Genomic DNA, 26977 nt, shown 5'->3' on the forward strand with positions numbered 1-26977 from the left:
CGCGGGCGGCAGGCGAACAATGGAGGAAGAGTCCGACGACGCGCGATGAAGATGCGATGGACAGACTCTTGCACTGATGAAACATTTTCCGAGTCATTTTAAATCTATTGTGGCTTTTCCGTGCGTGTCGCGCGTGAACGGGATTGCCGCTCCTCGTGTTCACGGCGGACCTTGATTTTTCTGCCATGAAATTAAGGCACGCGGTGAATGCCAAGAGAGGAATCACAAAGTCTGCGGGTCGGTGAAGATGGAGGAGGACGGGGCCACCTGCTGGGGTGACGCGCACCAGCGCGGCCTCGCCGGCCACCGTAGAGGCGTCTTAGAATCACCCTATTGTTGGTACCGGTAGTTTCGTGAAGCTGGCGTTAGTTTTCTGTGAGATATATTCTGGATAATATGACCACCATCGAAGCGTTCGGTCGTTTCCACGGAAACACGAAAAAAATGCAGGAATTTCAAAAGGCACAACTACGTATTGTGGGTAATATATTTATTTTGCTTGTTGAGGCTAGAAATAAATACGTTTGGATAATGAGCTACATTTTAACATGATCTATTTGCAGCATAATAAATTGTTTGGAACGTTACATACTTTTACTTTCTTGTACTTGTAGAGGTTTCAGTGAGGAAAGAAACTTCTAATCTTAAAAATGTCATGATTTTTTTCTCTATTTTAATATTGATACATCTTTGATTACGATTATAAATCCCTTTTAGTGATTTTTTGAATACATTAGTAAAACCGTTCACACAACAGTTATAATTAAAAGAAAACACAGACTACAGATAATTATCTTTTAATAATGAACATATTCAAATCTAAGAATGTGGAGGTGACGTGATACAACGGATATTTAATTCAGGAATGACTTAAAACGTTTTTTTTTTTTGCATAAATTTTCTATATTCCAACACCAGTAATATATCTCTGATCGCTCCAGTCACACTGCCTCTCTTTTCTTTCACCCATGCGTACACACAATACAGCAAGCAATTTAATAATAATAATAATAATAAAAAAGTCACACACATATACCATATAAGCTCGTCTCTGGGTTTTCATACACTTGACAATAAATCAGTTAATTATAATGCTACAGTTAAACATTTTTGAGGCGATCTCCGCGAGAAATGCCGGTACATTAAAGTTTACAATTTCTGAGGATGACGATGAAATGATCAGAATCATGGTGAGAGCAGAAACAGGAAGCGACCAGCCCGGCTTTGAGTTTTAACAAGCAACACATGCTACGATTTCCTCCTGAATTTAGAGACCTCGGAAGGACCAGAGGGAAATGAAACGTTCCCGTAAACCGGGAGAGAAGACAAATCGAATGTTACTGCTTTGCCGTTAGATGAGAAAGAGAGCGTCAGACTTTATTTTACCTCTAGAAATATTTCACTTGAATCTACGAGCAGAAAAGTTTGAGGTAAAATTCTGGAAGAAAAAAAAAAAAAAACAGAAGCAACATTTACCAGAGACTAAAATAAGTGTTTAATTCTATATTTAAACCGGTTGTAAGCCAGTTGAGGCATCATTTAAAATATATATCCAACATTTACACTTTCTAACATGACAGCCTTGCACAATTAAATCTATGCATACAGACACCTTCAGTGTCCACGCTCTTCCACCACCCCCTCGCATACAAAGAAGAGATGTGGGGGGGGGGGGGGGGGATAGAAGTCTTTTTTTTTTCTCATAATATAAAATACAACTGGCCACAAACAGATAGCAGACATTTGTCAATAAAGTGATGTTCACTCTTAAGATTAACCAATACAAGCACTTAACATTTCTCCAACACACAAACCACAAAGTGAACAGTCACTGAATATCAGCAGCATGTTGTCAAGAGATTAAAAAAAAAAAAAAAAAAAAAGAAAACAGACGTGCAGATATTTGTCAAATAATATTTAGAATGCAAGTTCAGGGATAGCGATACATTTACAAGGCTAAAAAATACAGAAAAAAATAATAATACAGTGTCGAAGTTATTCATCCGCATCTTGGAGGAAGAGAGGAATCAAAAGTTTGACGTGGGCTAAAAAAAACAAACCCAAAACAAATTAAATAGAAAATAAAATGAGTCTTCAATTTCTTTATGTCCGTGTGGTTTCAGTAAAAATCTTGTTGACTGCCGTCTCCGGTTTACTTCTGACGATCCTGAAACATGGAAGATTCGTCAAAGTGAGCAGGACGACGCCATTAATGAGCGCAGAGGGACACACACACGGGGACACGGGGACAGAGAACCTTACCTGATCCATTCGGGATCGGATCTGTATTGAGGGAGGCTCATAGCTCTGTGAAGAAAAAAAACACACGCAAACCTTTATTTAAACATGAAATCACTACTGCTGTACTTTCGGCGCGTCCCTTCAGGGGTTGCCACAGCAAACCAGCCTTCTCCACTTCACCCTGTCCTTTGCATCGTCCTCCCTCCCTACGTCCCTGTCTTCAGCTTTCTCTAGAAGTACACAGACGCAATGTTAGCCTCGACGCTAACATTGCGTCTGTGCTACTCTTCCTGCTGCTCACGAATACTTACTTCTATCCCTTAGTCCAGCCTCAGCTACTTTTTCCCGTAGCTTCATCGTATGCCTCATTAGCGTTAGGACGGCAAACTAAACTAAGCTAATTCATACTTCATCAGAAAGATGGATTTCACTGTCAGGATTTCTTAAATTCATTCGACTTCAAAACCAAAATGTGCCGTCCAGCGCCGCTGCGGTGAAATTCATCGATGGAGTTTTCAGCAAGGGACGCTTGTCCATAAGTTCAACCCACTTCGGGGGGGGGGGGGCTAAGCAGTCGATGTCTGATCTAATTCGCATTAGGGAATGGCGTCAGATGCAAAATAACTGGCCCTAAAGTGCGAACTGGAAGATGAAGGACGCATGCAGGAAAAGGAAGGAGGGCCCAAAAGGCCTCGCCGTTTAGTTTACCGACTGAAACAAAGTCGTTTCCTACCTTTCTCACGACCTCCTCCTCCTCCTGCTTCCTCTCGTAGTGGGAGAAGTCGTCAAAGATGGAGGTGGTGTGCTTGTACTGGCCGATGATCTTCAGCACCTGCTTGGCTTTCTCCAGAGGCACCTCCTGAGTGTCGCGCGAGTTGGTGACGGGCTTGTTGTCATTGTTCTCGAGGCGGATGTGGCGCAGCTGGCTGTTCGGAACGTCCTTGACAAACAGCCAGTTCACGTCGAACTTGCCCTTCCACTTGTCCTGCGCCCAAACGCCGGCGCTGGCGCCGTAGTCCACGGGCGAACGCATTTCCGCCACGCCGCAGAAATGGCCGCTGCCGTTCACACTGAACAACAAGTACACGGGACCCTTGGCGTTCATGGCTCTGAAGGCCGCGTCCAGGCGCTTGTTGCCGTGCTCCGTGCTGCACCAGATGGAGTACTTGATGGAGCGGTGGATGTCGTCCTCCGAGTAGCTCTTGATGATGAACACGCGGCCGTTCCTCGGGTTCCAGTCGAACTCCTTGGGGTTGTAGCTGTGCGCCGCTCGCAGCTTCTCCAGCACGGGGTGCGACTCTGACCCCAGCTCCGGATGCGCCGCCCCCACACCCCCGCCGCCATTGGACGAGCCGCTGCTGTCCAAGCTGCCGCCGCCGTAGCACAGGTTGCGGTTGCGCGGGGCAACCCAGCGCGTCTGCGGCGCCGGGGCCGCGGTGTGGCTCTGGTAGGACGGCGCGGGAGGGGGGGGCGGGCCCTGCATGGTCATCTGCTGCACGAGGGCCTGGGCAGACTGAATGGACTGCTGGAGGGGGGGCAGGAGACTGGGGACGTGAGAGTGCAGCTGGGGCTGGTGATGGTGGGGGGGCAAAGGAGGGGTCATCTTGGTGACGGCCCCTTTATGATCCCACATATCGATGTCCATGTTGTGTTTGAGGGGGGGCGGCGGCAGGGCCCCTCCTGCTAGAGGTGTGGCCGCTTTGTTCTTGTTCTTTTGTTGTTGCAGCTTGGCGGGTTTGCTAGCAATAGCGGCCCAGGACGTCGGCTTTGGCGGGGGCATTCCGATCGGCGTGGCAACGCCCGCGGCGATGCCTCCGCCGCCGCCGATGACGGAACCCGCGCCCTTCGCATTCGAGCCGATCCCCGTCACGTCCCCGCCTAGTTTTAAGCCCAGCATGCCCTGCTCCAGGCTGTTCATACCCGGAGCCTTGCTCAGGGTGTCGCTATGGAAACCTGTCTGGCCATCGGGGACCAAGGTGCCTCCCAGAGAGCTGGGCGGATAGCTGTAACTGCCCCCGTAGGCGGAGCTCTGGGTCTGCTGCCCCTGAGATCCGCTGGCGCCCCAGGCCGAGAAGGCCGGGTTCTCTGGGAAGAAGTTAAACCTGTGAGGGTAGATGCTGTTGCTGAGGCCTCCCGGTTGTCCGAACACCGTGTCGTGCATGAAGTGATGGTCTCCATTGCTGAGGGGGGCGTAGGGTGTAAGGTAGGGAATGGGCGGGTCGCCTCCGGTCGACCAAGGCGCCTCGCTGAGAGGGTAAGGAAACCCGATGGACGGGGCGTAGTAGCTCGACAGGTAAGGGTCCGTCATGGACTGATAGCTGTTGTTCTGCGAAGAGAAATAGTGTCGAGGTCATTTTAACGGGGCGAAGAGATCCAGCGATGGGGCCGGACAAAAAAAAAATGCATTTCGGGTTACCTGATTGGACTGGCTGGTGAGATAAGGCTCAAAGTCGCCATCGTGGACCGCGTCCTTCTGGTGGAGGGAGCCGTTCTGCACGGAGACGGGAAAGGCTGCGGGAAAATCAAACTGCCGTCAGAGATTCAGAACGGATTATTCGGAATGCGACTTAAAGCCTATATTTAAGACTTCATGGCGCACCAAAGCAGACATCTGATTTACAACATTTAAATCCGCTGCAATGGATGAGATTATTCACTGATGTGTGACGCAGCCAGTCCATGTTCGATCCCAAGCAGGCGCAGCGTCTCCAGATGGAGGAACATCGGGAGACGTCTTTCTTACCTTTGCTTGCATCTTGTCCTTTCGATGTCTTGGCGGTCCACATTGAAACGAGAAATGCATGTGAAAGGAAGCAAAGAAACTTCGCATGGGTCCCCCGTTATTCAAAGCGTCACAATTATTGAACCCCCATTGATATACGAGGCGCGCGATTTATCAGCTGCTTTGCAGTAACCACATCAAACAAGAACCATGTAAACAGCGCAACAGGAAATAAGAGAATTATCTACTGTTATTATCTATTCTCTACTGAAACCGTGCTGATTTTTACTGACTCAAGCACCAAATACTTTTCTGTTAATCTTAACATTTCCAGAAGGGATCCACGCCAGGAGTCATGACAGCTGAACATGTCTGCTCCAGTGGGTTCAAAGAATCCAGAAAAGCCACAGAAAGATTCAGGACGCAGGTAAACATCATATCGTTCTTCTTCAAACAGCAGAAACAAAACAGCCAAGCATAAGACGCCGTGTTGTGACGTGCAGCCACCTGGAAGCTGAGCTCCAGGCCTCTGCTTAGCAGCTTCCTTGCTACCCTCCCCTCTGATGGTGGCTAAATGAATAGCGTTAGCTGGTAGCTGGCTTCGGTGTGGGACGCGCAGCCCGCGCACAGTGGCCGTAAACGAAGCCCTTCCTGCCCGCTGCTTACCTGGGGGTCTATGCTAGCGGCAGACATCATTCATCCACCAGGTGTTGGGAGTCTGAAGCCCTGGGAAGACGGACAGTGTGTGAGCTATGTGGAGAAGCTAATAGCTGGAATAGCTCTCCTTTATTGCTGTGCTAACAGGTTAGCACAGTTAGCAGCGGCCGCCAGCCGGTGTCTCTGCTCGGGGGCGGAACGTTAAGCTACTCCTGCTGCCACTCCGTGCTGCTCTGCGGGGCTTCTCTCCGCGTCGAGACATTAAAATCCGTGCAGCCTCGGTGGCTCTGCTGCTCGCTTGGCCCAATGGCAGCCTCATCCGGGTTTCTCCCAGGCGGAAGTGACGTCGAGACGTCTGGACGCCTCCACGGCTACCTAGCAGCAGAGCGGTGTGTGCTTTGTTTACAAAACATTTACGCCTCACGGAAAATATAAATCAGATAAAATGAATAAAAAAAATTTATTTACGCAGCAAAAAAAAAAACCTGCTCGTGCTTTGTAAGAAACAAATAAAAAATAACATTTACAGGAACTAATGAATACCGTAAAACCGTAAAATTAATAGGATAAATTATACACGCACAAATTAAAACAGGTAAAGACAAACCTAAAAAGAAAATAAGCAATAATAAAAAAAATACTAAAATTACAACTATGGTGGCGGTGCAACCAGAGGAGGGGGAGGGTCGTTAGTATGAGAGGCAATTGATGCGGCAGAGGGGGGGTCAGCATCAGGAAGCTATAAGGTTTTGTGCAATGCTTGTGCAGCTAACATTATATTGGGGGGGGGGGTCATTATAATATGAATGGGAATTTATAATAATATTTTAATTGCATGAATCAAACTCCAATAAAATGATATTTCAGGCTCTCTTCTCTTTTGCTTTTAGGTCTCCTATTTGCGTATGAAGTCTCTTTAGAAGTGAAGCATCTTTGAAGATATAAAATAAGTCGTTTTCTATTTAACCTCTGAGGGTTACTTGGATCCAGAAAACCTCCTCTTCCTCAATGTGGCACGGATTGACCCTCATACAGCAACACCATCTCCTGCAGCCTGATAGGCGGTTGCTTCAACGCAGTGCGCTAAAGTAGCCAGTAGGTGGCGGTGGAGCAGATGGGGATTAGGTTAGATTAGAAAACAAGAGAGACGTGAATTATCGCGGGCCGACTTCTACATGTTGGAGTGAACGATGCTGTAGATAAATAAGACAAACGAGGTTATTTATCTGCATCTGATCCAACTTTCATTGAAGCTTCACACTGCTTTGCAATTAATCCACCGCAATTTCAAAATAAATTATCACCCCATGTTTAAAGAGACCAAAACAGACTCCATGCTTAACCAGGACCTAAAAGCCAAAAAACAGGAAGTGGCGCTAACCAAACATACACTTTAAACGTATTTAGTGACATCATTTAAAGCTAAACTCAGAGACTGGTTCTGTCTGCCTCGAACCTCGCCTGAGAAATCCTCCTGAACCGGATTCGAGCCATTCCTTTGCGCGCACTTCCCCATCCTCCCAAGCGATGGCGCTAAAATCAAAAGGCAAATTCAAAATTTGGGGGGGTCTCTCCAGCTTTGCCTGTGTCACATGGAAGCGCAGTAGCCGAGCCGAGGGGATGCGAGTGCAGATGGAGGGGGCTTGAGGGACTGTGGAGGAGAAACCTGCGTCTTGGAGGTGATATTGGAGCTTCAGCGGCGGCGGACACTTCCCAGCCTCCCTTCTGGCTGGGGGGGGTGGGGTGGGGGGGGGCAGACGGGGCGCACGACGGGGTCAACGGGTGCTCAGAAGGATGTCACACGTAATGTGCTGCATTCCTGCCGCGTGAAGTCCACGGAAGCTTGGCTGATTATGCGCACGGGGAGCGCCTGGCCCGCGTGGACGCAGAAGGAAGGGGTCGATGATGCGCCTCCCCAAAACCTCTGAGCTGAGTGAGTAACAGGGATGCGATAGCGCACTGCTCGGTGCCCGGGGGGGTCATTCATATGCGCCTGTAGATTCCGCTCACCGGTCGGTACGCAGCATCTTTTATTCATGCGGGATGTGCTCAGCTTGTTTTTCTTTGTGCGCGCATTTGCGCTGGTCATGCGTTTGACACAAAGACACGTGTGCGGCTTTACTGCATCGCCCAAACCCTAAAATTAAGAGGGGGGGGGGGGGGGGGGGGACCGGAGAACTTCACCACCATCATGATGAAGGCGCAGGAAGCTTCCAAACGCGCATCTGTGACGCGTAAAGACAATAAACGTTAGACCTTCCGTTAACACCCCCCCCCCCCCCTCCCTCCCTCATAAATAGGGGGTGTTTGGCTTTGTCGTGTAAGTTGCTAGCTGACCTCAGGAACGCAGCATCCTTATTTTTCTTTATTTATTTTTTACATCCTAACTTTGATCAGGAAATGTGCGTCACGGAAAAAAGAAATCCTCTCTGGAGGCTTTAATCAATCATGAAAACAATCAACCTGAAATTCCTCCCTTTCCTCCACCTGCGCGGACATTTCTGCAGCCGTCACGCCCCGCACTCACACCTCACACGCACGCCCCGCACTCAAACCCCACACGCACGCCCCGCACGCCTTTCATGTCTCTCACGTGAATCCGCGGGTTAACCTGTTGTCAGCGTCGCTGCGGTTGGAGGTGCAAATCCCAGAGGCGCGGCGAGCCGAACCGTCAACGCCTGCTGAGAGGCTGCCATCTGACCCCCCCCCCCCCCCACACACACACACACACACACGCGCGCGCGCGCGCGCGCGGAGCCTTAATGTAGGATTTCCTATTATTTCTAATCAGCATCTTTTATCGTTCCTCTCCAGCCGAGCTGCTGAGGAGGATGAAGACGGAATAAATGCCGTTTGCATCAGACGATGAAGGCAGAGCCTCGTCTTCCTCCCTCGCAGGGCCGCGGTTAATCGGTGTTGCAAGCAAACGTTTGACCTAATTCACATTCTCACACAATAGCAGCCTCCTCTCTCTCTCTCTCTGTCTCCCCCCCCCTTCTCCCTCCATCTCTCTCACGCACGCACACACACACACATGCACACAAGCACTGCTGTTATTTGTGTCACACAGGAGGGGTGAGGTGTTTTGCTCCACATGATCTCCCAGGTGGGCTTATCCACAACCTGAGCCGATTCGGCAGGGAGGCCGCTGCCGGCTCGTTGGAAGCGTTATTAATATTAAGGACACATGCAAATACAAGGAAATGGAAAGCCCACCGGTGTTTATCGCAAGAGCAGAGGGCTAAATGTGTTTTTAAAAATAATAAATGAGGATTACACCATAATTCCTTGTTGGACTTCACGGCCTCCTCAGACACGTCACGCTGTTTTCATTCTTCACAGGAGTCTGAGCGTTTCTTTTGTTCATAAATGTGTTGAGTCGATGGTGCGATGTTTCCAGATGTGTCGTCCAGCATGTTTCACACCGCCACGGCCTCAAGTCATTCAATTGTTGAGATCGAAGTCAAGGTGAGAAAATTCCCAAATTCCAGCTCTTAGTCGAGTGAAAAGAAGAAGCAATCAGCGGCGATGGCAAATTTTTAACAGTAACTTTTCATTATTTTCGGCTTCAATCCCAACCAAGTTATCAATAACGAAAGGATTGTTCAATGAAGCCCAAGAGGAGGTCAGCGACTTAGCTCGAAATAAACAAGTCGTAAATAATCAAAATAGCTTCCAGTATTCAAAAACCAACCCCTAGAATTTAGGCTCACATGATTATTTATTCAAGAATAGCAGTATTTCACAAATGGCAGGTCAGTTATGTTGAATATAAGTTTGGCACCAAACTGGACCCAAAAACTCCGACGACGACAACGACGACGACATCCTCTTGGCTTCCGACACTTTTCATTGGTCTCTGGAGTTTTACAGATCAAACATAAAGACATAAAAAAAATATTTAAAAAAACATGTAATCAATCATGGAACGTATCAACCGACCTGAGAAGATAAAGCAAATCGGCTTTCTGTAGTCAGGGCAACGCCGGGTGAACTATTCACTGGTAGTTCGTAGGGTGAGGATGAGGAGGGTATATGGGTGAGGAACAGGGGGCTTTGTTTGGCAGACAAGCAGCCGGGGGGGGGGGGGGGGGCTTCTTGCTCCTACCCCTGAGCGCTATGTCCAATTGGTTGGCTCTGGCCGGAGATTACGCCGCAGTGCTGAGGCGTCACTGTGGTCGAGCGCCGCGGGCGGAGGCTGGGTGGGGAGGTGTGGGCCCACTCAACGAGAGAAGGAAGGGTAATGAAGGGGGGGGGGGGCAGCATCCTCTCGCTTTCCTTCCCTTCCCTCCATCACGGAATCGGCACAGGTGGAATTACGCCAACGACTGAGATTGTTAAATGATCATTGCCTTATAGGTGCACGTGTGTGTTTTTTGTTTTTAAAGCTGACATAAATGGTTCAGTCCCCGTCAGGAAGTGACGTTTGAGCACTTTTGGATATATTTATGGAATTAAAACTGTGAAGTCTTTGACATGCTGTTTGTCAAACACCAAACAGCTTTGACAGGCATGCTGGGAAAATGTTCGCCACTGCAGTCACCTCCTTAAGACACACGCAGAGACGCGTGCAATTATGTTTGACATCCAATACGGGACATGAATTATTTATCATGTTAGCAATAATTAATTTACATTTGAAAATAAAGTAGTTACCGGTTCTCTGGTCACGATGAGAGTTCACAGAAACTCGGAGATGTCCATGAGTGAAATGTGGTGGTGGTGGTGGCGGCTGATGACTTTGCTGAGACTGATGAAGAAGCTGCAGATGCTGACGGAACGATGAAGTTGTTGGGCTGTTGCTAGCATCTCGTTTATCCTGCTCTGTTCTATTTCTGCATTGTTCCTCTTTTCCTTTGGGTCTGTGGCTACCTAAAATCACACAATGGGGCGTTTTGATGCTGTGTTGTTTGGTCCAGTGCAAAGCCTTAACGTCTCTGAACAACAAGCCCCTTGTTTTTAAATGCTAGTCTCCTTATTATCTACTTTACAAACACGAACACATTTTGTCCTCCATAGCTCATTAAAATGGAGCCACCAAACAAATATTGACGAGGATCAGCGGGACCTTAGAGCCAGTTTGCAGACCGGCTAGCTTGGATGTGGGGCTGAAGTAAACGGCGTGTAAATGTACCTGCTGATGAGTAAATGCAGGTGAATGACGCCTGTCGCCAGATACTTCAGGTGACAGGCATTGTCAATGGTTGCCATTGATAACACATTGTCTGCTGGTGACATTTCCAGACAGAGTTTTTAGTTTCCTAAAACTAAAAACTACAACTCCTGTCAACAGTAAAAATAAATAGCTAGCATGATCTAATGCTTTATGTGATTTTTCTTGACTCGTTGAGCCGCAGAAATTATGAGTTCCACATTCGGAGGAGTTTTGCTTCAAGTGTGGCTATTTTTAGAAATTAAAAATACAGGAAACAGAGCAGCGTTCGGTCAGATGAGGGCCAGAAATAGCACGGTGCAACCGCTAGCTGTTAGCTACCAGTCAGATGAGCGTGAGTGGAACAAATCCTTTATTTTAGGGAATGTTCCCGCCTGAAACCAGCAGAAACCTCAGACGACCCCGTTGGCTGTCAAACAAAGCAAAAGAAAGCAAAAGCAGATCTATGGATCCACAATGTCAAATCAGAACATTAGCAGGTGGACTTTATGAGAGACATTTACTAACGGTTGAATATCATCGTCCCAAAACTCTTGGATCAACCGGACAAAGAGCGGAGCGCCGTGCTTCCCGCCGTCTGCCTCTCGGCCCTTTTCGCTGATGGACAAGCGACGCAAACAAACGCTCGTGAAAACAGACAGTCACAGTTGGCAGATGGTGTGATCCAATGGAGATTAGAAAGCCCTTGTTGTTGGGGCCTTTTGCGCGTTTTTTTATTGTGTATTTGGAACACGTTCCTGCCAAAGGTAAAGCTGTCTGGCGAAAAGCAGCGAGGAGAGAGGAATCAAGAAAGCCGTTTGTGTCTGCTCGCCCGGCTTCCACGCTTGCCTCCGTCAGCGTTTGAGGCTACCCCGGCTTTGTGCGCTTCAAACCACAGAGGATTTGTGTTGACTCATGAATCGTAGCAGCTAGCTGACAAACAGGCCAGCGCTGGATTCTGCGTTCACCATTGGACGAGGATGTAATCGCTCTTTTTCATGCCGTGCAGACCCGGATATCAGAACATCTTCTTTCTTTTTTTTGGGGGGGGGGGGGTGAGCAGGTATGCTGTTGATGTCTGTGTACATGCGTGACACACAAAGCTCGGTAATCCCTCAAGCAAGGTAAAGCAGAAGCTCATGCCGGAGGCGCATTGTCTGTTCCCCTCTCTGGATCAGCGCAGCACTGGAATCACTTCTCCTCGCTTCAAACTGCGCCTCCTTTTTCCGGATCTGTGCCTTTCGCCGTACGATGGCACCTTTTTTTGTAAAGGTTGGATCGTTTTGGTTTTAAATGCCGCTCTTTCCCCGCAGATCCCACTTCCCTACGTGCATGATCTGTGAGGGTGCGAGTGTGAGTGTCTGAGAGCAAGTGAGCGCCAGCGCTCCCACATGGCCTCCATGCAGGACGGGCTGAACTTCACGGCTCCTCCCTACGGCAAGGTCCTGCTGCTGGGCGTTATCGCTGCTGCCTCGGCCTTCGTTGTCACCGTCCTCATTGTGGTGCTCTGCGTGGGCTGCCAGAGGTGAGAGCGCACGCACACACACACACACACACACACACACACACACACACCATGCACAGGACACTTTGATTATTTCAGATTTGAATGTTTCTGTGTTTTGTTTTGAATATTTTAAATTCCGACACGGTGGCGTAGTGGTTAGCGCTGTTTACTTCCGTTTCAATTTTAAACATTGACTTGCAATTTTCAAATTTCCATTGTGTTGTTTTTTTTCTTAATGCAAGATGTAAATTGGGTTACTTGAGTAAATGTACTTAGTTACTCTCTGCCACAGGCATGCAAACATGCATCACCGCTGTCTCTCGTTGTCACTAAAAGCTCTAAAAGCTCGTCCACCGCTGTTGCGCCAGCCTGAGTGACCGAGTGTTTGTGCTTCCCGCAGGAAGGGGAAGACACACAATGTTCCCGGCGAGGGTGGAAAACACCGTCTCATGGACATGGTAGGCAACGTGTTGCTGCAACTCGATCCACCAGGGAGGAATATCGTTCAGAGAGGACACCTCTTCATCTTAATGCGTGTTTGTGTGTGTGTGTGTGTGTGTGTGTGTGTGCGTGTGTGTGCTGACAGGGTATACTCAGGCAGTCCAAGCTGCGGTCCATCAGTAAATCAGACACTGAGATGAACAAGATGAACTGCAATGGCAAAAGTGAGTACCGTATATCTCTCACCTGCGTGCTCTGAGCTGCGGAGCTTTCGTCTCTAAAGAGGATTCTGCATTCTGGATCTTGTTTTAGCTGCATGAAGAAACACTTTTGGCACCAATGAAGGGGATTTAATTTTAAGACCTATTTCAGTCTGTCATGATTCACTCCCTCAAGGCCGAGTGATTTATTTATCACCGCCGTATCTAATTACGCAGATGATACTTCTCTGTGATTGTCCTCAATCAGCAAAGAACAGGTGACATTAAAAAAAATTGCACCGTGTAGTTTTTCTGTTTTTAAAAAGTCAATGAAGGCAGACGGGTTGAGAATATACTGCAGGTACTTCCTGCTTCTTGCTTTACTGAATGGATTCCCGCGTATGTTTACATGAAGTCGCCAGACTCACAAAAGCGAGATCACATCCCTATTTTAGCCTCCCCGCGCTGGCTAGTCCATTTTAGAATAGATTTAAATACACCTTGGACTCTGTGTGATGAGCCCTGAGCTACTTTCATCATATCTCCTGCTTGTAGCTTAAGCTGTTCCGATCCGTGTTAGCTGCAGCCCGGCCGAGCTGATGACGTTTAACTTAACGCCTCAGGCGTTATTGTGGCGTGGCCGTAGCTTGTGCCGTTTGTCCATATTTGCGTGGATGCTTTTATAAATAAAGTTGTTAGTTTCATTATTTGTTCACCAATAAGAACGCAGTGCCGCCTTTGAAATGGCAGAAACGCAAAATCCTTCTTAAACTTCAGCAGCAGATCATGAAAATTGGAATTTAAGTTTTTTTATTTGTCTGCATAAACAACGACTTTATTAAACCTTAATCATCCAAATTTGGAGGGCGAATGACAAGCGCCGGTATCGATCGTCGATCGAGTGACGTGTCATCGAGCGCGTTGCTTTGATTGGATCTTTCGCTGGCGTTAACCCTTTCTGCTTGAGAGAAATACAAGCGTCCTGCTTCGTTCTTCGGATTTAACCGCATTGGAGTAAAATCAACCAGCGCAGCTTCTCAGCCACCAGTTGGCTCCTACGCTCTCCCAGCGAGAGATTCCTTCGTGTTTGCTGTCGTGTCCGTGGAAGTAAATGTGTGTGGATTCTGCTTTCTGGTGGGCATCCTGTATCTGCCTTGCAGAGCCGTCTAAAAAGAAACGCCCCGCCAGCACGGACCTGCTGCTGCTCCTCAGCTGCCGGTCTAACTCTGACCTCCGTTCTCAAGGCAGGCAGCTTCCCCAGATCCCCTCTGGGACTGGCGCGGACGGCGAGCACACTTATTCTGAAGTGGGCCGACGCCCATCCACCACACGTACTGACGATACCCTCTACGCCATGGTAGGCAGGGCCGGGCAGACGGACACTCCGGCCCCTCCGGCCGTTCCCGCCAACACCCCGGCTCCCCCGGACCCGGACGGGGACGCAGAGGAAGTGCTGCCCGAGCCCGAGGTCCAGGTCATCACGCCGCCTCACCCCCAAGAGACGGCCGAGTACGCCTGCGTCAGGAAGCTGAGGAAGGCCGAGAAGGTGCCCCAAAAGAGGGACAGCGGGACGGATATGGGCGAGCCGCCGGCTCCGCCTCCACGACACGCCCCGCCTTCGCATCCAGCGCCTCCCCCGCCGCACCCTCACAGCACAAAGTTGGCCCGTAGAAACGTGGATGCCTTCAACGTCCCAGCATTCCCAAAGGTTGGTGGAGAAATATTTTCTTTTATATTGTATGAAACTAGAAAAGCACTCACCATCTCGCCGTCGCCGGCTCGGCGGTGAAGCAACGATGACGCCTCATGAAGCCTTTGAGACGTTGATACGGAACAGTGCACGGTCGTCTGATATGTCGACATTTCCGCGGGCATTTCTTCGATTCCTTGACGACATCATCAGCAGCGTCGCCTCCTCCCGTATGTTGGATGTGGACGTGGGGCTTTGTGCTCCCCTCCAGGTGACAACGGGAGACCATTTGCTGCCCTGCGTGAGGTCATCGAGGTCACGCTCTCAACTGGCTTGCATGTGTGCACAATCTGCTCGACTGATTTTCTTGCGCGTGATGCAACATACTGAAATTGAGCCGTACAGAACATAAGCACATGGTTCCTAATGGGACGCGCTGCCCCCCCCCCCCCCCCGTATGAAATGTCTTCATGCAGTTCTAAAAGCTAGCCTGTTGCGCTGCTGATGCTAAAGAGGACGCGCTTCATCATGTGACCAGCTCTGACCCAACTGGAATTTCTCTTACTTTGACAGGAAAAGTGATGTTTATGGGCAACGGAGAGCAGTACATCTGGAAGCCGCCAGAGGAAGAGGAGATGCTCATGCACCAAAATAAAGTCCTGGGACCATTGGTCGGTCACACGGTGGAGAACATCCAACCATCTGCTGCTATGGTGATCGAGTCTATCCATCATCCTGTCTGTGTTGTCTGGATTTTCCCCTATATATATTAGGCACTTATACAATCTTAGCACCAGTTTCGTGGCTCTTAACCCAATTTGATGCACAAAGTAAGTCATAATATAGAATGAAAAAACCCCAAACATTTATTTAAGTCCACACCTGTGTTGAGAGTGTTTCATCAATCCTTAGAGAGCTTCATTAAAACGTATTGCTAATAATTGCCGATATTTGGTATTTCATGTAATGTCGAGTTTGGTGTCGATCTTCTCGCTTAACTCTCATCAAGACAACAAATGAGCCCATTTAGTAAAATATCAAACCGTTCCTGAGTAATATGTCGTTTGACTGCAGGTGGCTGAGATGTACTCAAAGGTGTGTAAACCAGGAAAGAAGAAGAGAGCGGCGCCTGGGTCGCCCCCAGCCAATCCTGGCTTCCGGACCTTGGGTCGCAGTGACCGGGACCGAGACCGGGACGGGGGCTTTAGCGTAGTGGTCAAACCCCAAACGTGGGCCCTCCAGGAGGGGAAAGCAGTCGCGGGGCCCCTTGACGACCACTGCTACGAGTCCATTGGGACGGAGGAGTGCGACGCAGCCTATGAGAACCTGGAGGGCGGAGGTGCCTGGAAACGAGAGAGGCCACCCAACACGTGTGCCACCCTGCGGCCGAGGAGGAAGAAGGCCCAGCAGCCTTTGCCACAGCAGCAGCCCCCTCCGCCGCCGCCGCCGCCGCCTCCGCCGCTGCAGAACCCCAAGCTGCAGCACCTGCCTGCCAAAGCCCTGCTGCTTCCAGGGGAGAACCTCTACGAGAGCATCGGCGACCTGAAGCAGGGCTCCACCAGCTCCAGCACCACCACCATCTTTACTTTCAATGACGGCATGGAGATGTATGTCACCGGGCTCTGAGGCGGAGGCCGCACTGTGACGCTTATCCTCCCGACACAAGGAGCCGAGCTAACGCTCCTGTCACGCTCATCCACGCATACCGCTAACATTTAAGTCATAACATCGGGCCTTGCTCGGGCTCCAGAGGCCTTTAGGGGCTGTCATGTTGATCTGTTATGACCTGGGCTGAATAAAAAAAAAAGCCTGACTCTATAAACCTTATCAGGAATCCAAAGGTAGTGAATAATAAATGAGCACAATACCGTCGCAGAGCAATCTGCAGGTGACAGTAGCACTTCTATTTTACCGATACTTATGTGCAAAGCACAACAACGCAAAAGGTCTAAATTGTTCCTCAATTCTAGCGGGTAGAAATAGTCGTTAAACCGGTCCCAGACGGACCTCCAGGCACAGAAATGTTTGAAATCTTTTGGTAGCACTTAGCAGGCCTTCCCCGTAGTTGGTCAAGATGTTGTTCAGGATGGAATTTAAATGATATAAAGAAATGAATAACCAATCAAAAATACTTGAAAGCTCAGGGACCGAGAGAATCAGAAATGAGAGTATTTTAATGAAAATATAAATTGCACATATTTTGCATTTCTTCTAAAAGCTGAGCGTCAGTTAGACCATTCTCATATTTAAAAGCCGACCGGATACTTCCCTCCATCATGTTTCGTTTCATCGTTCATGGACTAAACGGCGTCTCCGCCGCTGTCTGTAAATGAAGTGTTTTACTTTGTTGATCCCGTTTCTGCACTTTGCCTGCTAAAAGTTGCATGCTAAAAAAAAAAAAGATGTCGTAAAAAAAAAGAAAAAAAAAAAAATAATCAAGCACTGTCACGTGGTACCTCTATATGAATGTTTTTTTTAAAGTTGTCGTTGGTTGCTTATTTCTATTTTTCTTTTTTTTTTATATAAGTGTGCTGCTTTACTTCTCTGTAGAGCACAAAGCCTGATCGATGAAGGATATCTTTGGCTCAGCGGGACTTTATGCAGCACAGAGGAGAGTTCATAGTTGCTCATCCAAGCTGCGTTCAGGCGAATCAAGACGAAAGAAAACTGCTCGCGTCCGAAAGGTGGACACGGTCCCTGCCTTGTGGCCACACAAATCTGCCTGGGTTTTCGACATAGTAAAACTGACGTGTATTAGCAAACGTCATGTCTTATCATCACCCCGTCGATGAACGCCCCCCTCTCTGTTGTCGCTGTGAACAAAATATTAGCAGAAATCACACAAATGTTGAAGTTAATGATTTGCTAAGCAGCACCCGGAAGACAAATCTCTTGAAAATGGCATCCTCTTCCTGAACAATAACGGCGATTTCATTTTGACCAAAATGCCCCTCCCCCATCAAACAATGTGATTATATTGTGTGTTTATGCAATTGTGTATGTACATTACAAAAGAGAAAGAATAATAAATATATCATCAGTGTCAAGAAATCTATCTTTTTCTATCATGTTTAATTGTTTTTTTGTTTTTTTTGGAATGACTTGTCTTACAGCTGCAATGTAAATTCCAGTATATATATATATATATATATATATATATATATATTCTGTTTGTTGTTTTTGAAGCCATGGGGCTAAGGTGTGTTCTTGGAAAGCCCAGCTAAGTTCAACGTGAGCAGCTAATGTTGTGTGTTTGCTATTCAGGCTACAGGGTCTTGTACTCAGAAGCGTGTAATTATAAGTGCTATAAGTGCAAAAGATTGTAATGTTTTATATCAAGATTACTATTCATGAAATGTCAGTCAAGTTTATACTTTTGTAATAAAGTGGCACTTAAAAAAAGAAAAGAAAATGTTTTATCTCATACTGTCAATTATTAAAAACGTAAAGCGTAATTTGCTCAGTAATGCTGATGATGACGCTGATCTGTGTGAGTTCCCTTTGATGTCTAAATGGATCCATTAACTGACTTTTCATTTTTCCTTTGATATCGAAAGCTGCCTGTAGATTCCTCACCGAAATCAAAGGACAGAAATGTGGAACCAGGAAATTCTCATGTTGCTTCTATTGTCCCTTGCTTCATGTTTGTGCACGTATGCGAGTGGCCTTTTGTGTGTGTGTGTGTGTGTGGATTTCTGCACGTGCACAGAGTAGCACGATCTGCTTCTGAGTAGCTGCAAGAGGGGGGGTAGAGGGAAAAAAAAGAAAATAGGTCACCCCATAAAACAAAAAGCTTGCAGTCGACATCGCAACCGTCTGCTGAATTTTCATTGGCGGGCTTGTCTCCATGGTAACAGGTTAACCTTGAGGCAGTCGTTGCATGGGCGAGCGAGTCTTCTGCTGTCTTGGAGAATACGGCGAGAGCCGTGTGACATCCGTGATCACAGTGTCACGTCGCTCAGCGGGGGGGGCTATCACACAATGGAGGGGGGGGGGATCAAGCCAAAACAAACACATAGGAAGCAGAAGATGCTGTAGGTGTGAAGACGACACCTTCACAGCTTATGTCATGTGTTAATCTCACCATGACGAGTGTGAATGACTGAATTAATGCATGAATGGCTGCCAGGTTCATTGAAAAGGCATGAAGAAGAAAGGACCGAGCATCAGATGCAACATCGAGGTCACAAACCAGGTGTGATCATGGAGTAACCAGAAGATACAACCAGAAGATAAAGGTTTAAAAAAAAAATGTCATTCAGTATTTTAAATCTCAGCGTAGCTAATGTGTGTGTTATCCTGTGCCATAAAGCGAGGCTGACTTCTCAAAGGAAAACGCTGTAAAAAAATAAATCACACCCCGAGAAATGTGAACTATACTGACCCCTTCAGGCCGAGAGGGGAATGACAGGGGGAGGGCACGGGCAGCCTGCACCTGAACCCCGAGCCCGCGGCAACGTGGAAAGGACTGCCAGTAGAAGGATGCTGAGGATGGAACCCCCAGGGAACAGGGCTAGAGGACGGCCCAGGAGAAGACACGTGGACGCAGTGAGGGAGGACATGAGAGTGGCTGGTGTCGGGGAGGACGACGCAAAGGACAGGGTGAAGTGGAGAAGGTTGGGTTGCTGTGGCGACCCCGGATACAGTAGTAATAATCAACCCGAGGACGGATAACATTTCGCTTTTCTCTCTGCAGAAGTCCAACGAATGTAGCCTCACCGGGACAAACAGGGAAATCAATGGCTGCACGTCGAGGATCAATAAAGCATGAGGACAGAAGCCCGGCTGCAAAGTTGCTGAAGATCAATGACGTTAAGCTTCACCTACCAATAAGACTCGCACCGCCATCATGGCGGCGGCGGCGGTGGCGGTGGAGAACGTGAGCTGTCCGACAGGATGACGTGATCTTCACTGATGTCTTTAGGCAGACACAGGTAATGCAGCTGGCAAGGCCCGGCAGGAGGAGACGGGTTGCCATGGTTACAAAAGCAGGAAGGGTAGTTACCACGGAGACACACATTGTGTGGATGAAAAAAAAACAAAAACAAAAAACAATCTAAACATTTTTTTTAAATTGTTTGTTAGATGTGAATCTTGAGTCTCTGAGAAGACTCAAGATTAAGAGAAGACTCAAGATTAAGAGAAGACTCAAGATTAAGAGAAGACTTAAGATTAAGAGAAGACTTAAGATCAAGAGAGCCCTTAGATAAGAAAGAAATCTACTTAAAAGAATTTAAAAAAAGGAGAGAAAACCTCCAACAACACATTTTAAGTCTTTGATCAGAGGCGGGATTTCAGATATTGCTGCTTGGAGGAGGAGCAACAAGGTGATTTGCGTTTTGTTGCATCACGATCAGGATATTATAAATAAAATAAAAGAACACAGAGGATTCCCAACCGGATAGCATAGCAGCAGGACGACATTATTTTCCCGTTTTCATCCCTCGTATAGAGAAAGCCGTGGATGGAATCCTTCTTAACAGCAGCAGGGGGATTATGGGTAATGTAGTTTGTCATCACGTGCTTCCTCACGACTGATCCATCAAGGGCAACGCACACAATCCAGGCCATGATGAAGGCATGCGAATCGGTGAAGGTTTATTTTTTTTCTTTTATGTTTTTATTTATTTGCTCTACTTGTATTTATTTTTTACATTAAAAAAGTGTATTTGAGAAAGGGTGAGAGGAAGGGAGTGAGATAGCGAGAAATAGACAGTCAAAGAGTTGCTGATCAATAAATTGACAGATTGTCGTGGAGCTTTTTCATCACAGTTCGTAGTCAGACTGTAAAGATTATTTCCGTTCGCCGAGCGCAGTGGGAATGAAAAGCTGCCGCCTTTAAATTGACAACATGCTTCTGATGCATTTATCCCATAAGTCTGATTCACATTTAGTTTATCTGGCAAACATCCCATAATTCAACAGCATCCAGCGTCTTCCAGAATCCTGGCTATGATATCTTTCCAAAGGAACCTGTAAAAGACAGAAATAATCATATTTTACACATTTCATCTTTAAAAGAAAAAAAAAAAAGATTTCTCAAATGGAATAAATATACTGATTTGATTTCGTGCTGAGGGTTAAATGCCTCATCTGACCGTTATTTTAGCTCAGACTAAATCTAACCAGGAAACAGTTCAACACATAATCTTTCCCAAATGAGCAGATTGTTGTTTTTCTATTTAGATTTTTGTCCAGATTAAAAACCTAAAATAACTGTCTGATAGCAGTAACTTAAATATATCTAAGTCTCAGCAAGGATTTGAATATATTCATACTTCCCAAACTATAATTGTAAAGTTCATGTTTGATAAAGCTAAAAGCTAAAAGCTAGAAGCGCACAGACCGTCCCCTCTGCTGAGCAGCTGCAGATTACGCCCCTCCTCCTGCACCTGGAGCTGCAGCACCTGTTGCAGCAACTCCTGTCGGAGCGTTTCCTGCACAAGTCCCATCCTCTCCAGCTTCTCGCCATTCAGACGCAACAGAGCACGACCTGGAAGCAAAAAACAAACAAAAACAGAGATCTTAAATGAAGTTTAGAAATAAAAAGTCATGCTCCTGTTGCCTCCAGATGATCCCCACCTGTGATGGCGTGGTGGGAGAACACCTCCACGTAGGTCAGGTAGTTGTGGGGACAGTGTTTCTTCAGCCACTTGCAAACATCTTGCTGTGACCAGAGCACGACGGGCCGGATCAGGCTCGGCTGTATCGGGCTTGTGTGGTAAATACCATAGTTGCCATTGGACCGGTACTGCAGACAGAGGTTGGATACATACAGGTCATATTTATATGCAGTACATATTTTATTTTATTTTTAAATATTAATATCAATGTAATACATTTTTATTTTATTATAAAACCCATTTCACCTATATTTTTTTCCTGCGCTTGGTGGTAATGGAGTACTACTGCCAGAAGGTGGCATAAGTACACCTACAAGCTGTTTGCAACCTTTATTATTATTAAAAGAAGAAGAATTCACTCCAACCAAAATGGTGTCCATTAAAAATCAGTGTGGATATTCTTTTAATAAAGAAAGTAAAAAGTATCAGCTCTGTCACATGAAATACGTTACAGGTATTACTAATCAATTAATACTGTTATTAATTAGTATTAATTGCTATTTTTGGTTAAAATGGTCACCCCGCATTCAGTTAGCTTAGCTTCGCATCCATTCAGAAACAAGTAACAGCCTGGCTTCTTCAGTGGGTGACAAACACCACTAACCAGCGCCAGGTTAGAAATCTGTTAGTTTAAGTTAATAAATTGTGGTTTTGTGTGCGAGACTATTTTATTTCCTGCGGTTTTCTTTAGACAGACCTCATTTAGCTGATGGAAATGTCAGGCTACATATATCCTTTCATTTCAAGCCTTTATGCTATGCTAAGCTAACCGGATCAATCATATTTATCATACAGACACAAGGTCTATCGAGATTCTTGTCTAAGCCATCAGACATGACTCGTCTGCAAGAGAAGGCTTTCAGATATAATATAATTTACTCCCCTTTACGGAATCATAGATGTGTGGGGTTTGTTGCTATGGTGACATGTAGTCTTTGGAGCCGCCCCTTGTTAAACTGATGTTTCTGGACTCTTCATGATTGTTCTTATCTTGTTTGATGGAGCCATTTCCTTCCCGTTTTATGTGACTTTAACTCACAGCCTTCTTAACCGAAGTGTCAAACCTGCTACAAAAAAGGTATAGAATATCTCATACTCTATTTTTTAATGTTCCAATATAATTCACATAAAAAAAAAAAGAAGAACCCGTATCAGGCAACCCTAATTCTGAGATAAAGATGCTCCAACATGAGGAACAGGTTTGAGTCTCATTAACTTACGCAGGGACATTCATGCATATACGAATCCCTCTGGGATTAATGAAGTATATTCTGATTCCGAATCCCGCTCTGCACAGAAGTGAGGATTTTAAGTTGAGTGGAACATTAGCAAACACGCAGCAACGCTATACACGCAGACTACGGAGACTGATCATGTGGATCCATCTATTTAATCTTAAGGCATACAGGATGGGGGGGGGGGGGGGGCTGCGGAGGACTCATCAAAACCGGCTCTTTAATCAGTCAATCGGTTTTAAATATTCAGCAGGTGCAACTTTCCTCCACATCTACATTTTTGTCAGATGTGTGAGCTTCAAAAGGCAGGGAGGGAAAGTGTGTCAGACTCCGTCTTCAGCTTTAATAGCTTCATATCAAACTGCAGGAAATCGTGTCTTACGCTCTCATTTATGAAGCCGCCGTTGGACGCGTGTCGCGTCTTTACATCCGCAGCTCTCCGCGAGACGAAGACGCGCCAACGCGTCTCCTGGCGCGGCAGAAACCCGAGACGTGTCGTGAATTTTGAACCGTTTTCCCCCAATTATTCTGACAATGCAACATAAAGTAATCACAGAGATCAATGACCAATATCAGACTGTAACTAAGATTTGTGACGTTCTTTTCCTTTCACGTTGCATCCATGACCTCGCTCATCTCTGCTTCTGATTGGCTGGTCCTTATCTCCTCACTCCAAACTCCCCGTGCGTAAATTTAACCAGCCAGCGTTTTATATTGAGTGTGAGTTGATGCGGCAAAAAAGAAGTTACGCTTTGACTGTTCTTATTTTCTGTATGCAAATGATATGTAAATTAACGCCACCCTTCTTCGTCAGCACCAAGTCTACAATCACACGATGCTGCATCACCCATCAGTCCCACCTCCGCATCGATAATACGGGACAGTCAAGATATCGACCGCTAGGAGAACGGAGATATAAATCCCGCGCTGGCTCCCGACGCCGTCTTAACGTTAAGACAGGAGTCGATCAATCTCCATCCTAATTCTTAACATCTCTTATTCCCTCTTTCAGATCCGGGTCCCACCCTCCACTAGTCTCAGCAACCGGAGGGGCTTTTGGAGCCTAATTACCTGCGTGGTGTCTGGAGGTATGTTTTAATTTCACACTCATGATTCTGATGAAGGTCGTATTCAAATTGACGTGTGAATTCGGATTTCCTTTTCTTCTTACAAGGTTTTGCCTCATTATTGTAATTTTCGTGGCTTTTCTGGGCTCCTTTTTTTTCTTTTTTTTTACATTAACACTCATTTTTAGGCGCTACCGCCCCGCACCAGGACGCCTGTAGCAGCCTACCTGCAGGGCCTCTGTGCCCGGCTGCTGCAGCAGCTTCACCGTTCTGCCCCCCGCGGTTTTCTGTCCGCGCCCGTCGTGCCAGGTCAGGTTCCCACCTGTGCGGCGGCTCAGCCGGTGCTTGAAGTCCTCCGGCAGAGCCCTGTACTCCACGGCTGGCCTGCAGAAGCTGAAACTGGATGCCGCTGCAGGGATGAAAGCAGGAATTATAACGATTACGCAGCCCTGCAAGCGCTGAAATGTAAAAAAGAATATGAGCTATATATGGGGTGATTGTCAGAACTGCGAGATGAGCCATTTTCTCATCATTACGGGGACGGCCCGTGGGCAGGCAGCCAAACCCACTCACCCAGCAGGTGGCTCACCAACATCCAGTAATTAAAGGAAGCGTGGGACGCCGGTAAACTTGCTGCTACCGGCGCGGAACCCGGCAGAACGCCGCGGGGCCACATCGGTAGGACTTCCTCGGCGCGTTTGAAGCTCCGTGTGCAGCTCGTGTTTGTGTGAGCGGCGACATGCGTTTTCAATAACCCATCTTAAATTGACAAAGAGAATTTGAAAAGAGGAAGCGACTAGCAGGGGGGGGGGGGGGGGGGGTGATGAAAGAGTGTCTTTCGGGTTTCCATCTTTGTGTCATTCATCGGCTCCCGCTGAGAGCGCCGCCGAGCCGAGTCCTGCCATCATCAAGGCAAACCAGCGGCGTCGGATGATTAGGAATGAAACTCCGGATGCCATTTTCTTTAGCTCTTTGAGGTGGAACTCTAAGGGTGCTTTCACACTGCCGCTGTTTGCTCCCAAAGGAACCGAGTCCTCTTGGTGCAGTGTGAAAGCACCCTAAGACGCTTCAGTGCCCCTAAACACAAATGCACCGCTCTCCAGGATTAAAGACGTAATTAACACCACTTGTTGGACTGATTTTTTTTATGACTTTTTTTTTTCTTCCACCCTCAAGTCCTCGTTAACCAACACATATTTAACCGGATAGGAAAGTCTGACGGGAAGCCTGCTGGAATGCATCCCTTCCTGTTTCACTGGTATTTACTGGTACTCACGTGGTTTAAAGACCCGTTGGTTTCATTTCAGCTTTACTGGCTTTGGCACAGAAGGGAACACACAAGACATCGATTTAACCAGGAATGTGGGTTTAAAAGAAGACCAAGGAACACGAACATCTGCCCGGGCAGCTGCGTGTCCTCGACCGACTTCTAGAATCACGCTGGTGTCGCCACTAGTTTGACTTTTGTCACATCTGACACCAAACTGGATCCTGAATCAACACTTCGTGTCTGTCATCTCCCGGCATGCATGCAGGGAATCTGATTGGACCATTGTTAAAAGACAATCTGTTGAACTTTTCAAGTAATCCTGAAAAACAAAACAAAAATCAGAAGCTGATTGGTGGAGGTAAGAATTTAAAGTATCCAAATCATATAAAGTCGAATACATTTCCTTGCACGTGTGTGTGTGCGTGTGTGTGTGTGTGTGTGTGTGTGTGTGTGTGTGTGTGTGTGTGTGTGTGTGTGTGTGTGTGTGTGTGTGTGCGTGCGTGCGTCAGCTGACAGTTCGCCACAGCACCAACAACCATTGACACAGAATCGATTGATCACGCCATTCAGAATAATATAAGAATGAACCGGCGGCCGTCCAGTCTATGCGGCAGCGTCACGCCGGTCACGCTGGTCCGGTGCGCTGTCCGTTTCAGCACTAAAGTCACCGACCTCGCACCAAAGCGCAGCTTCAATCCGTCCGTCCCCCTTCTGGCGCTCCGTTCCGTTTCTCGTCCAACCGGTTTCGCGACTGTTGATTTTAAAGGCGCACAAACGAACTCGATCCGGTCCGAGCTGAAGTTTTCCACCGAAATAAGGCTCGACGTGTGCGTGGAAATAGATCAAAGCGTCTTACCGTCCACAGCCATGGCGTTTCCCTGCCCCCCCCGTGGGTCTAGTGAAAGCCCATCGTCCTGCGGGTCCCGCTCCCAGCGCGCCGCGTTCGTGTTTGCGCACAAAAGTTTCAGCCCAAATGTCCCTTTGGTAAACTGGCGTGACTGGGAAAACGCCCCCAAACCAGCGCGCGTTGTCGGAGGTAACAGGAACGTCCCAGAGCATGCAGCCGACTGGTTCCACTGGAGCGCGCCGCCGTGCGTATTCCTCTGCGTGTGTGTGTGTGTGTGTGTGTGTGTGTCGTGAGAGTCACACGCGCGGCTTTTTCCCAAGAGTCTGCGCGAGCTCAAAGTGCCCCCCCCCCCCCCCTGTAATTAAGGCAGCCAGTGGAGACTCTGAAAAGGCTTCTCATCTCCGCAGCATCCAACTTAAGGAATGCCCTGCAGCCTTTTCCTTGGAAGAAAGGGCGCTCTGTGCGCGCACGTGGGCCGTGGGCGCTCTCTGTGACGGGCCCTCTGTGTGGGGTTTGTGCATGGAGACGAGACGCAGGACATCCAGACATCCATCCCAGATAGGGATCAGGGTGGTGGTAAATTACGCACGGAATTGTGTTCTTTTTTGCTATTTATACATATTTTTTACAATTATTTTCAACTTGGATAAACTGAATTGGAACCAGAATGGATTAGGACAGACATGGGCAAACCCAGGCCCGGGGGCCATTGGTCTTTTTAATCCGGCCCGCCGAACTTGTCCAAATTATATCATTAAATATAATTGTATTATAATTAGACCTCATTCATTTGACCTTTTCCCTATAATGCTACCTGTAAAAGGCCAAATCCTTTAATGCAATAGCTTTCATGTGTCATTTATATTAGCTCCCACAAATACTCCATCCATCTGTTCTTGGTCCGGCCCCTCTGTCAAATTTTAGAACCTATTGTGGCCCGCGAGTCAAAAGGTTTGCCCACCCCTGGATTAGGAAAAAAAAACAAATTGAAAATGGATGTGGAAGGTTAAGGGAGAAAAGGGAAATATTTCACCGTGAATGTTGAATTCTTTCTTTTGGGGCTCCCTTTGAAATCCCTTAGCGTCAGCATGGTGGGATCTGAATATATAAATATAAAATCATCTGCCGTAAACGTAACGAGGCCGTCGGGAGCTGCTCAGATCAATTGACATCAGATCGCTCTTGTTTTGAATCCGGTTGAATCCGACAACAACGGCAAACATCCGACGCCGCAGCTGTTTGCGTTGCCCAACCGGATGCAACAGAAGAGAAACCGACTTCTAGACTAAAACGTGATTGCTCTCCTGAGGCGGATTTTGGCAGGG

At 47.4% G+C, this 26977-nt stretch overlaps 3 protein-coding genes and 1 long non-coding RNA gene across 6 annotated transcripts; 1 reads left to right on the forward strand and 3 right to left on the reverse strand.

Annotated features, from left to right (window-relative positions):
• Nucleotides 1–104: 104 nt before the first annotated feature.
• On the reverse strand, nt 105–5659 carry LOC137898813 (YTH domain-containing family protein 1-like). The gene is made up of 6 exons (XM_068742867.1): nt 5630–5659; nt 4985–5012; nt 4658–4752; nt 2975–4567; nt 2263–2307; nt 105–152 (listed from the first exon to the last, which is right to left on the reverse strand). The coding sequence occupies exons 1-6, from the start codon at nt 5657–5659 to the stop codon at nt 105–107; spliced, it is 1839 nt and encodes a 612-aa protein (XP_068598968.1).
• Nucleotides 5660–9332: 3673 nt separating this feature from the next.
• Nucleotides 9333–14886, reverse strand: LOC137906079 (uncharacterized). 2 transcript variants are annotated; one of them, XR_011105867.1, is made up of 3 exons: nt 14682–14886; nt 10277–10492; nt 9333–9479 (listed from the first exon to the last, which is right to left on the reverse strand). It is a non-coding gene; the product is annotated as an uncharacterized lncRNA (long non-coding RNA). The 2 variants fall into 2 exon arrangements; XR_011105868.1 differs by having other exon boundaries at nt 10277–10488; nt 14678–14886.
• Nucleotides 12164–17044, forward strand: si:dkey-70p6.1 (uncharacterized protein LOC570575 homolog). 2 transcript variants are annotated; one of them, XM_068745188.1, is made up of 6 exons: nt 12164–12297; nt 12680–12737; nt 12866–12899; nt 14081–14632; nt 15190–15323; nt 15685–17044. In XM_068745188.1, exons 1-6 carry the CDS (start codon nt 12164–12166, stop codon nt 16234–16236), a joined length of 1464 nt encoding a protein of 487 aa, XP_068601289.1. In that variant the 3' UTR covers nt 16237–17044. The 2 variants fall into 2 exon arrangements, with proteins under 2 accessions (XP_068601289.1, XP_068601297.1); XM_068745196.1 differs by lacking the exons at nt 12164–12297; nt 12680–12737 and having other exon boundaries at nt 12835–12944.
• Nucleotides 17045–20212: 3168 nt separating this feature from the next.
• On the reverse strand, nt 20213–25674 carry samd10a (sterile alpha motif domain containing 10a). The gene is made up of 5 exons (XM_068751615.1): nt 25662–25674; nt 23763–23944; nt 21193–21361; nt 20957–21103; nt 20213–20583 (listed from the first exon to the last, which is right to left on the reverse strand). Exons 1-5 carry the CDS (start codon nt 25672–25674, stop codon nt 20561–20563), a joined length of 534 nt encoding a protein of 177 aa, XP_068607716.1. The 3' UTR covers nt 20213–20560.
• Nucleotides 25675–26977: the final 1303 nt, after the last annotated feature.

The sequence above is a fragment of the Brachionichthys hirsutus genome, chromosome 2 (genome assembly GCF_040956055.1).
Source record: "Brachionichthys hirsutus isolate HB-005 chromosome 2, CSIRO-AGI_Bhir_v1, whole genome shotgun sequence".
NCBI classification, from domain to species: domain Eukaryota; kingdom Metazoa; phylum Chordata; class Actinopteri; order Lophiiformes; family Brachionichthyidae; genus Brachionichthys; species Brachionichthys hirsutus.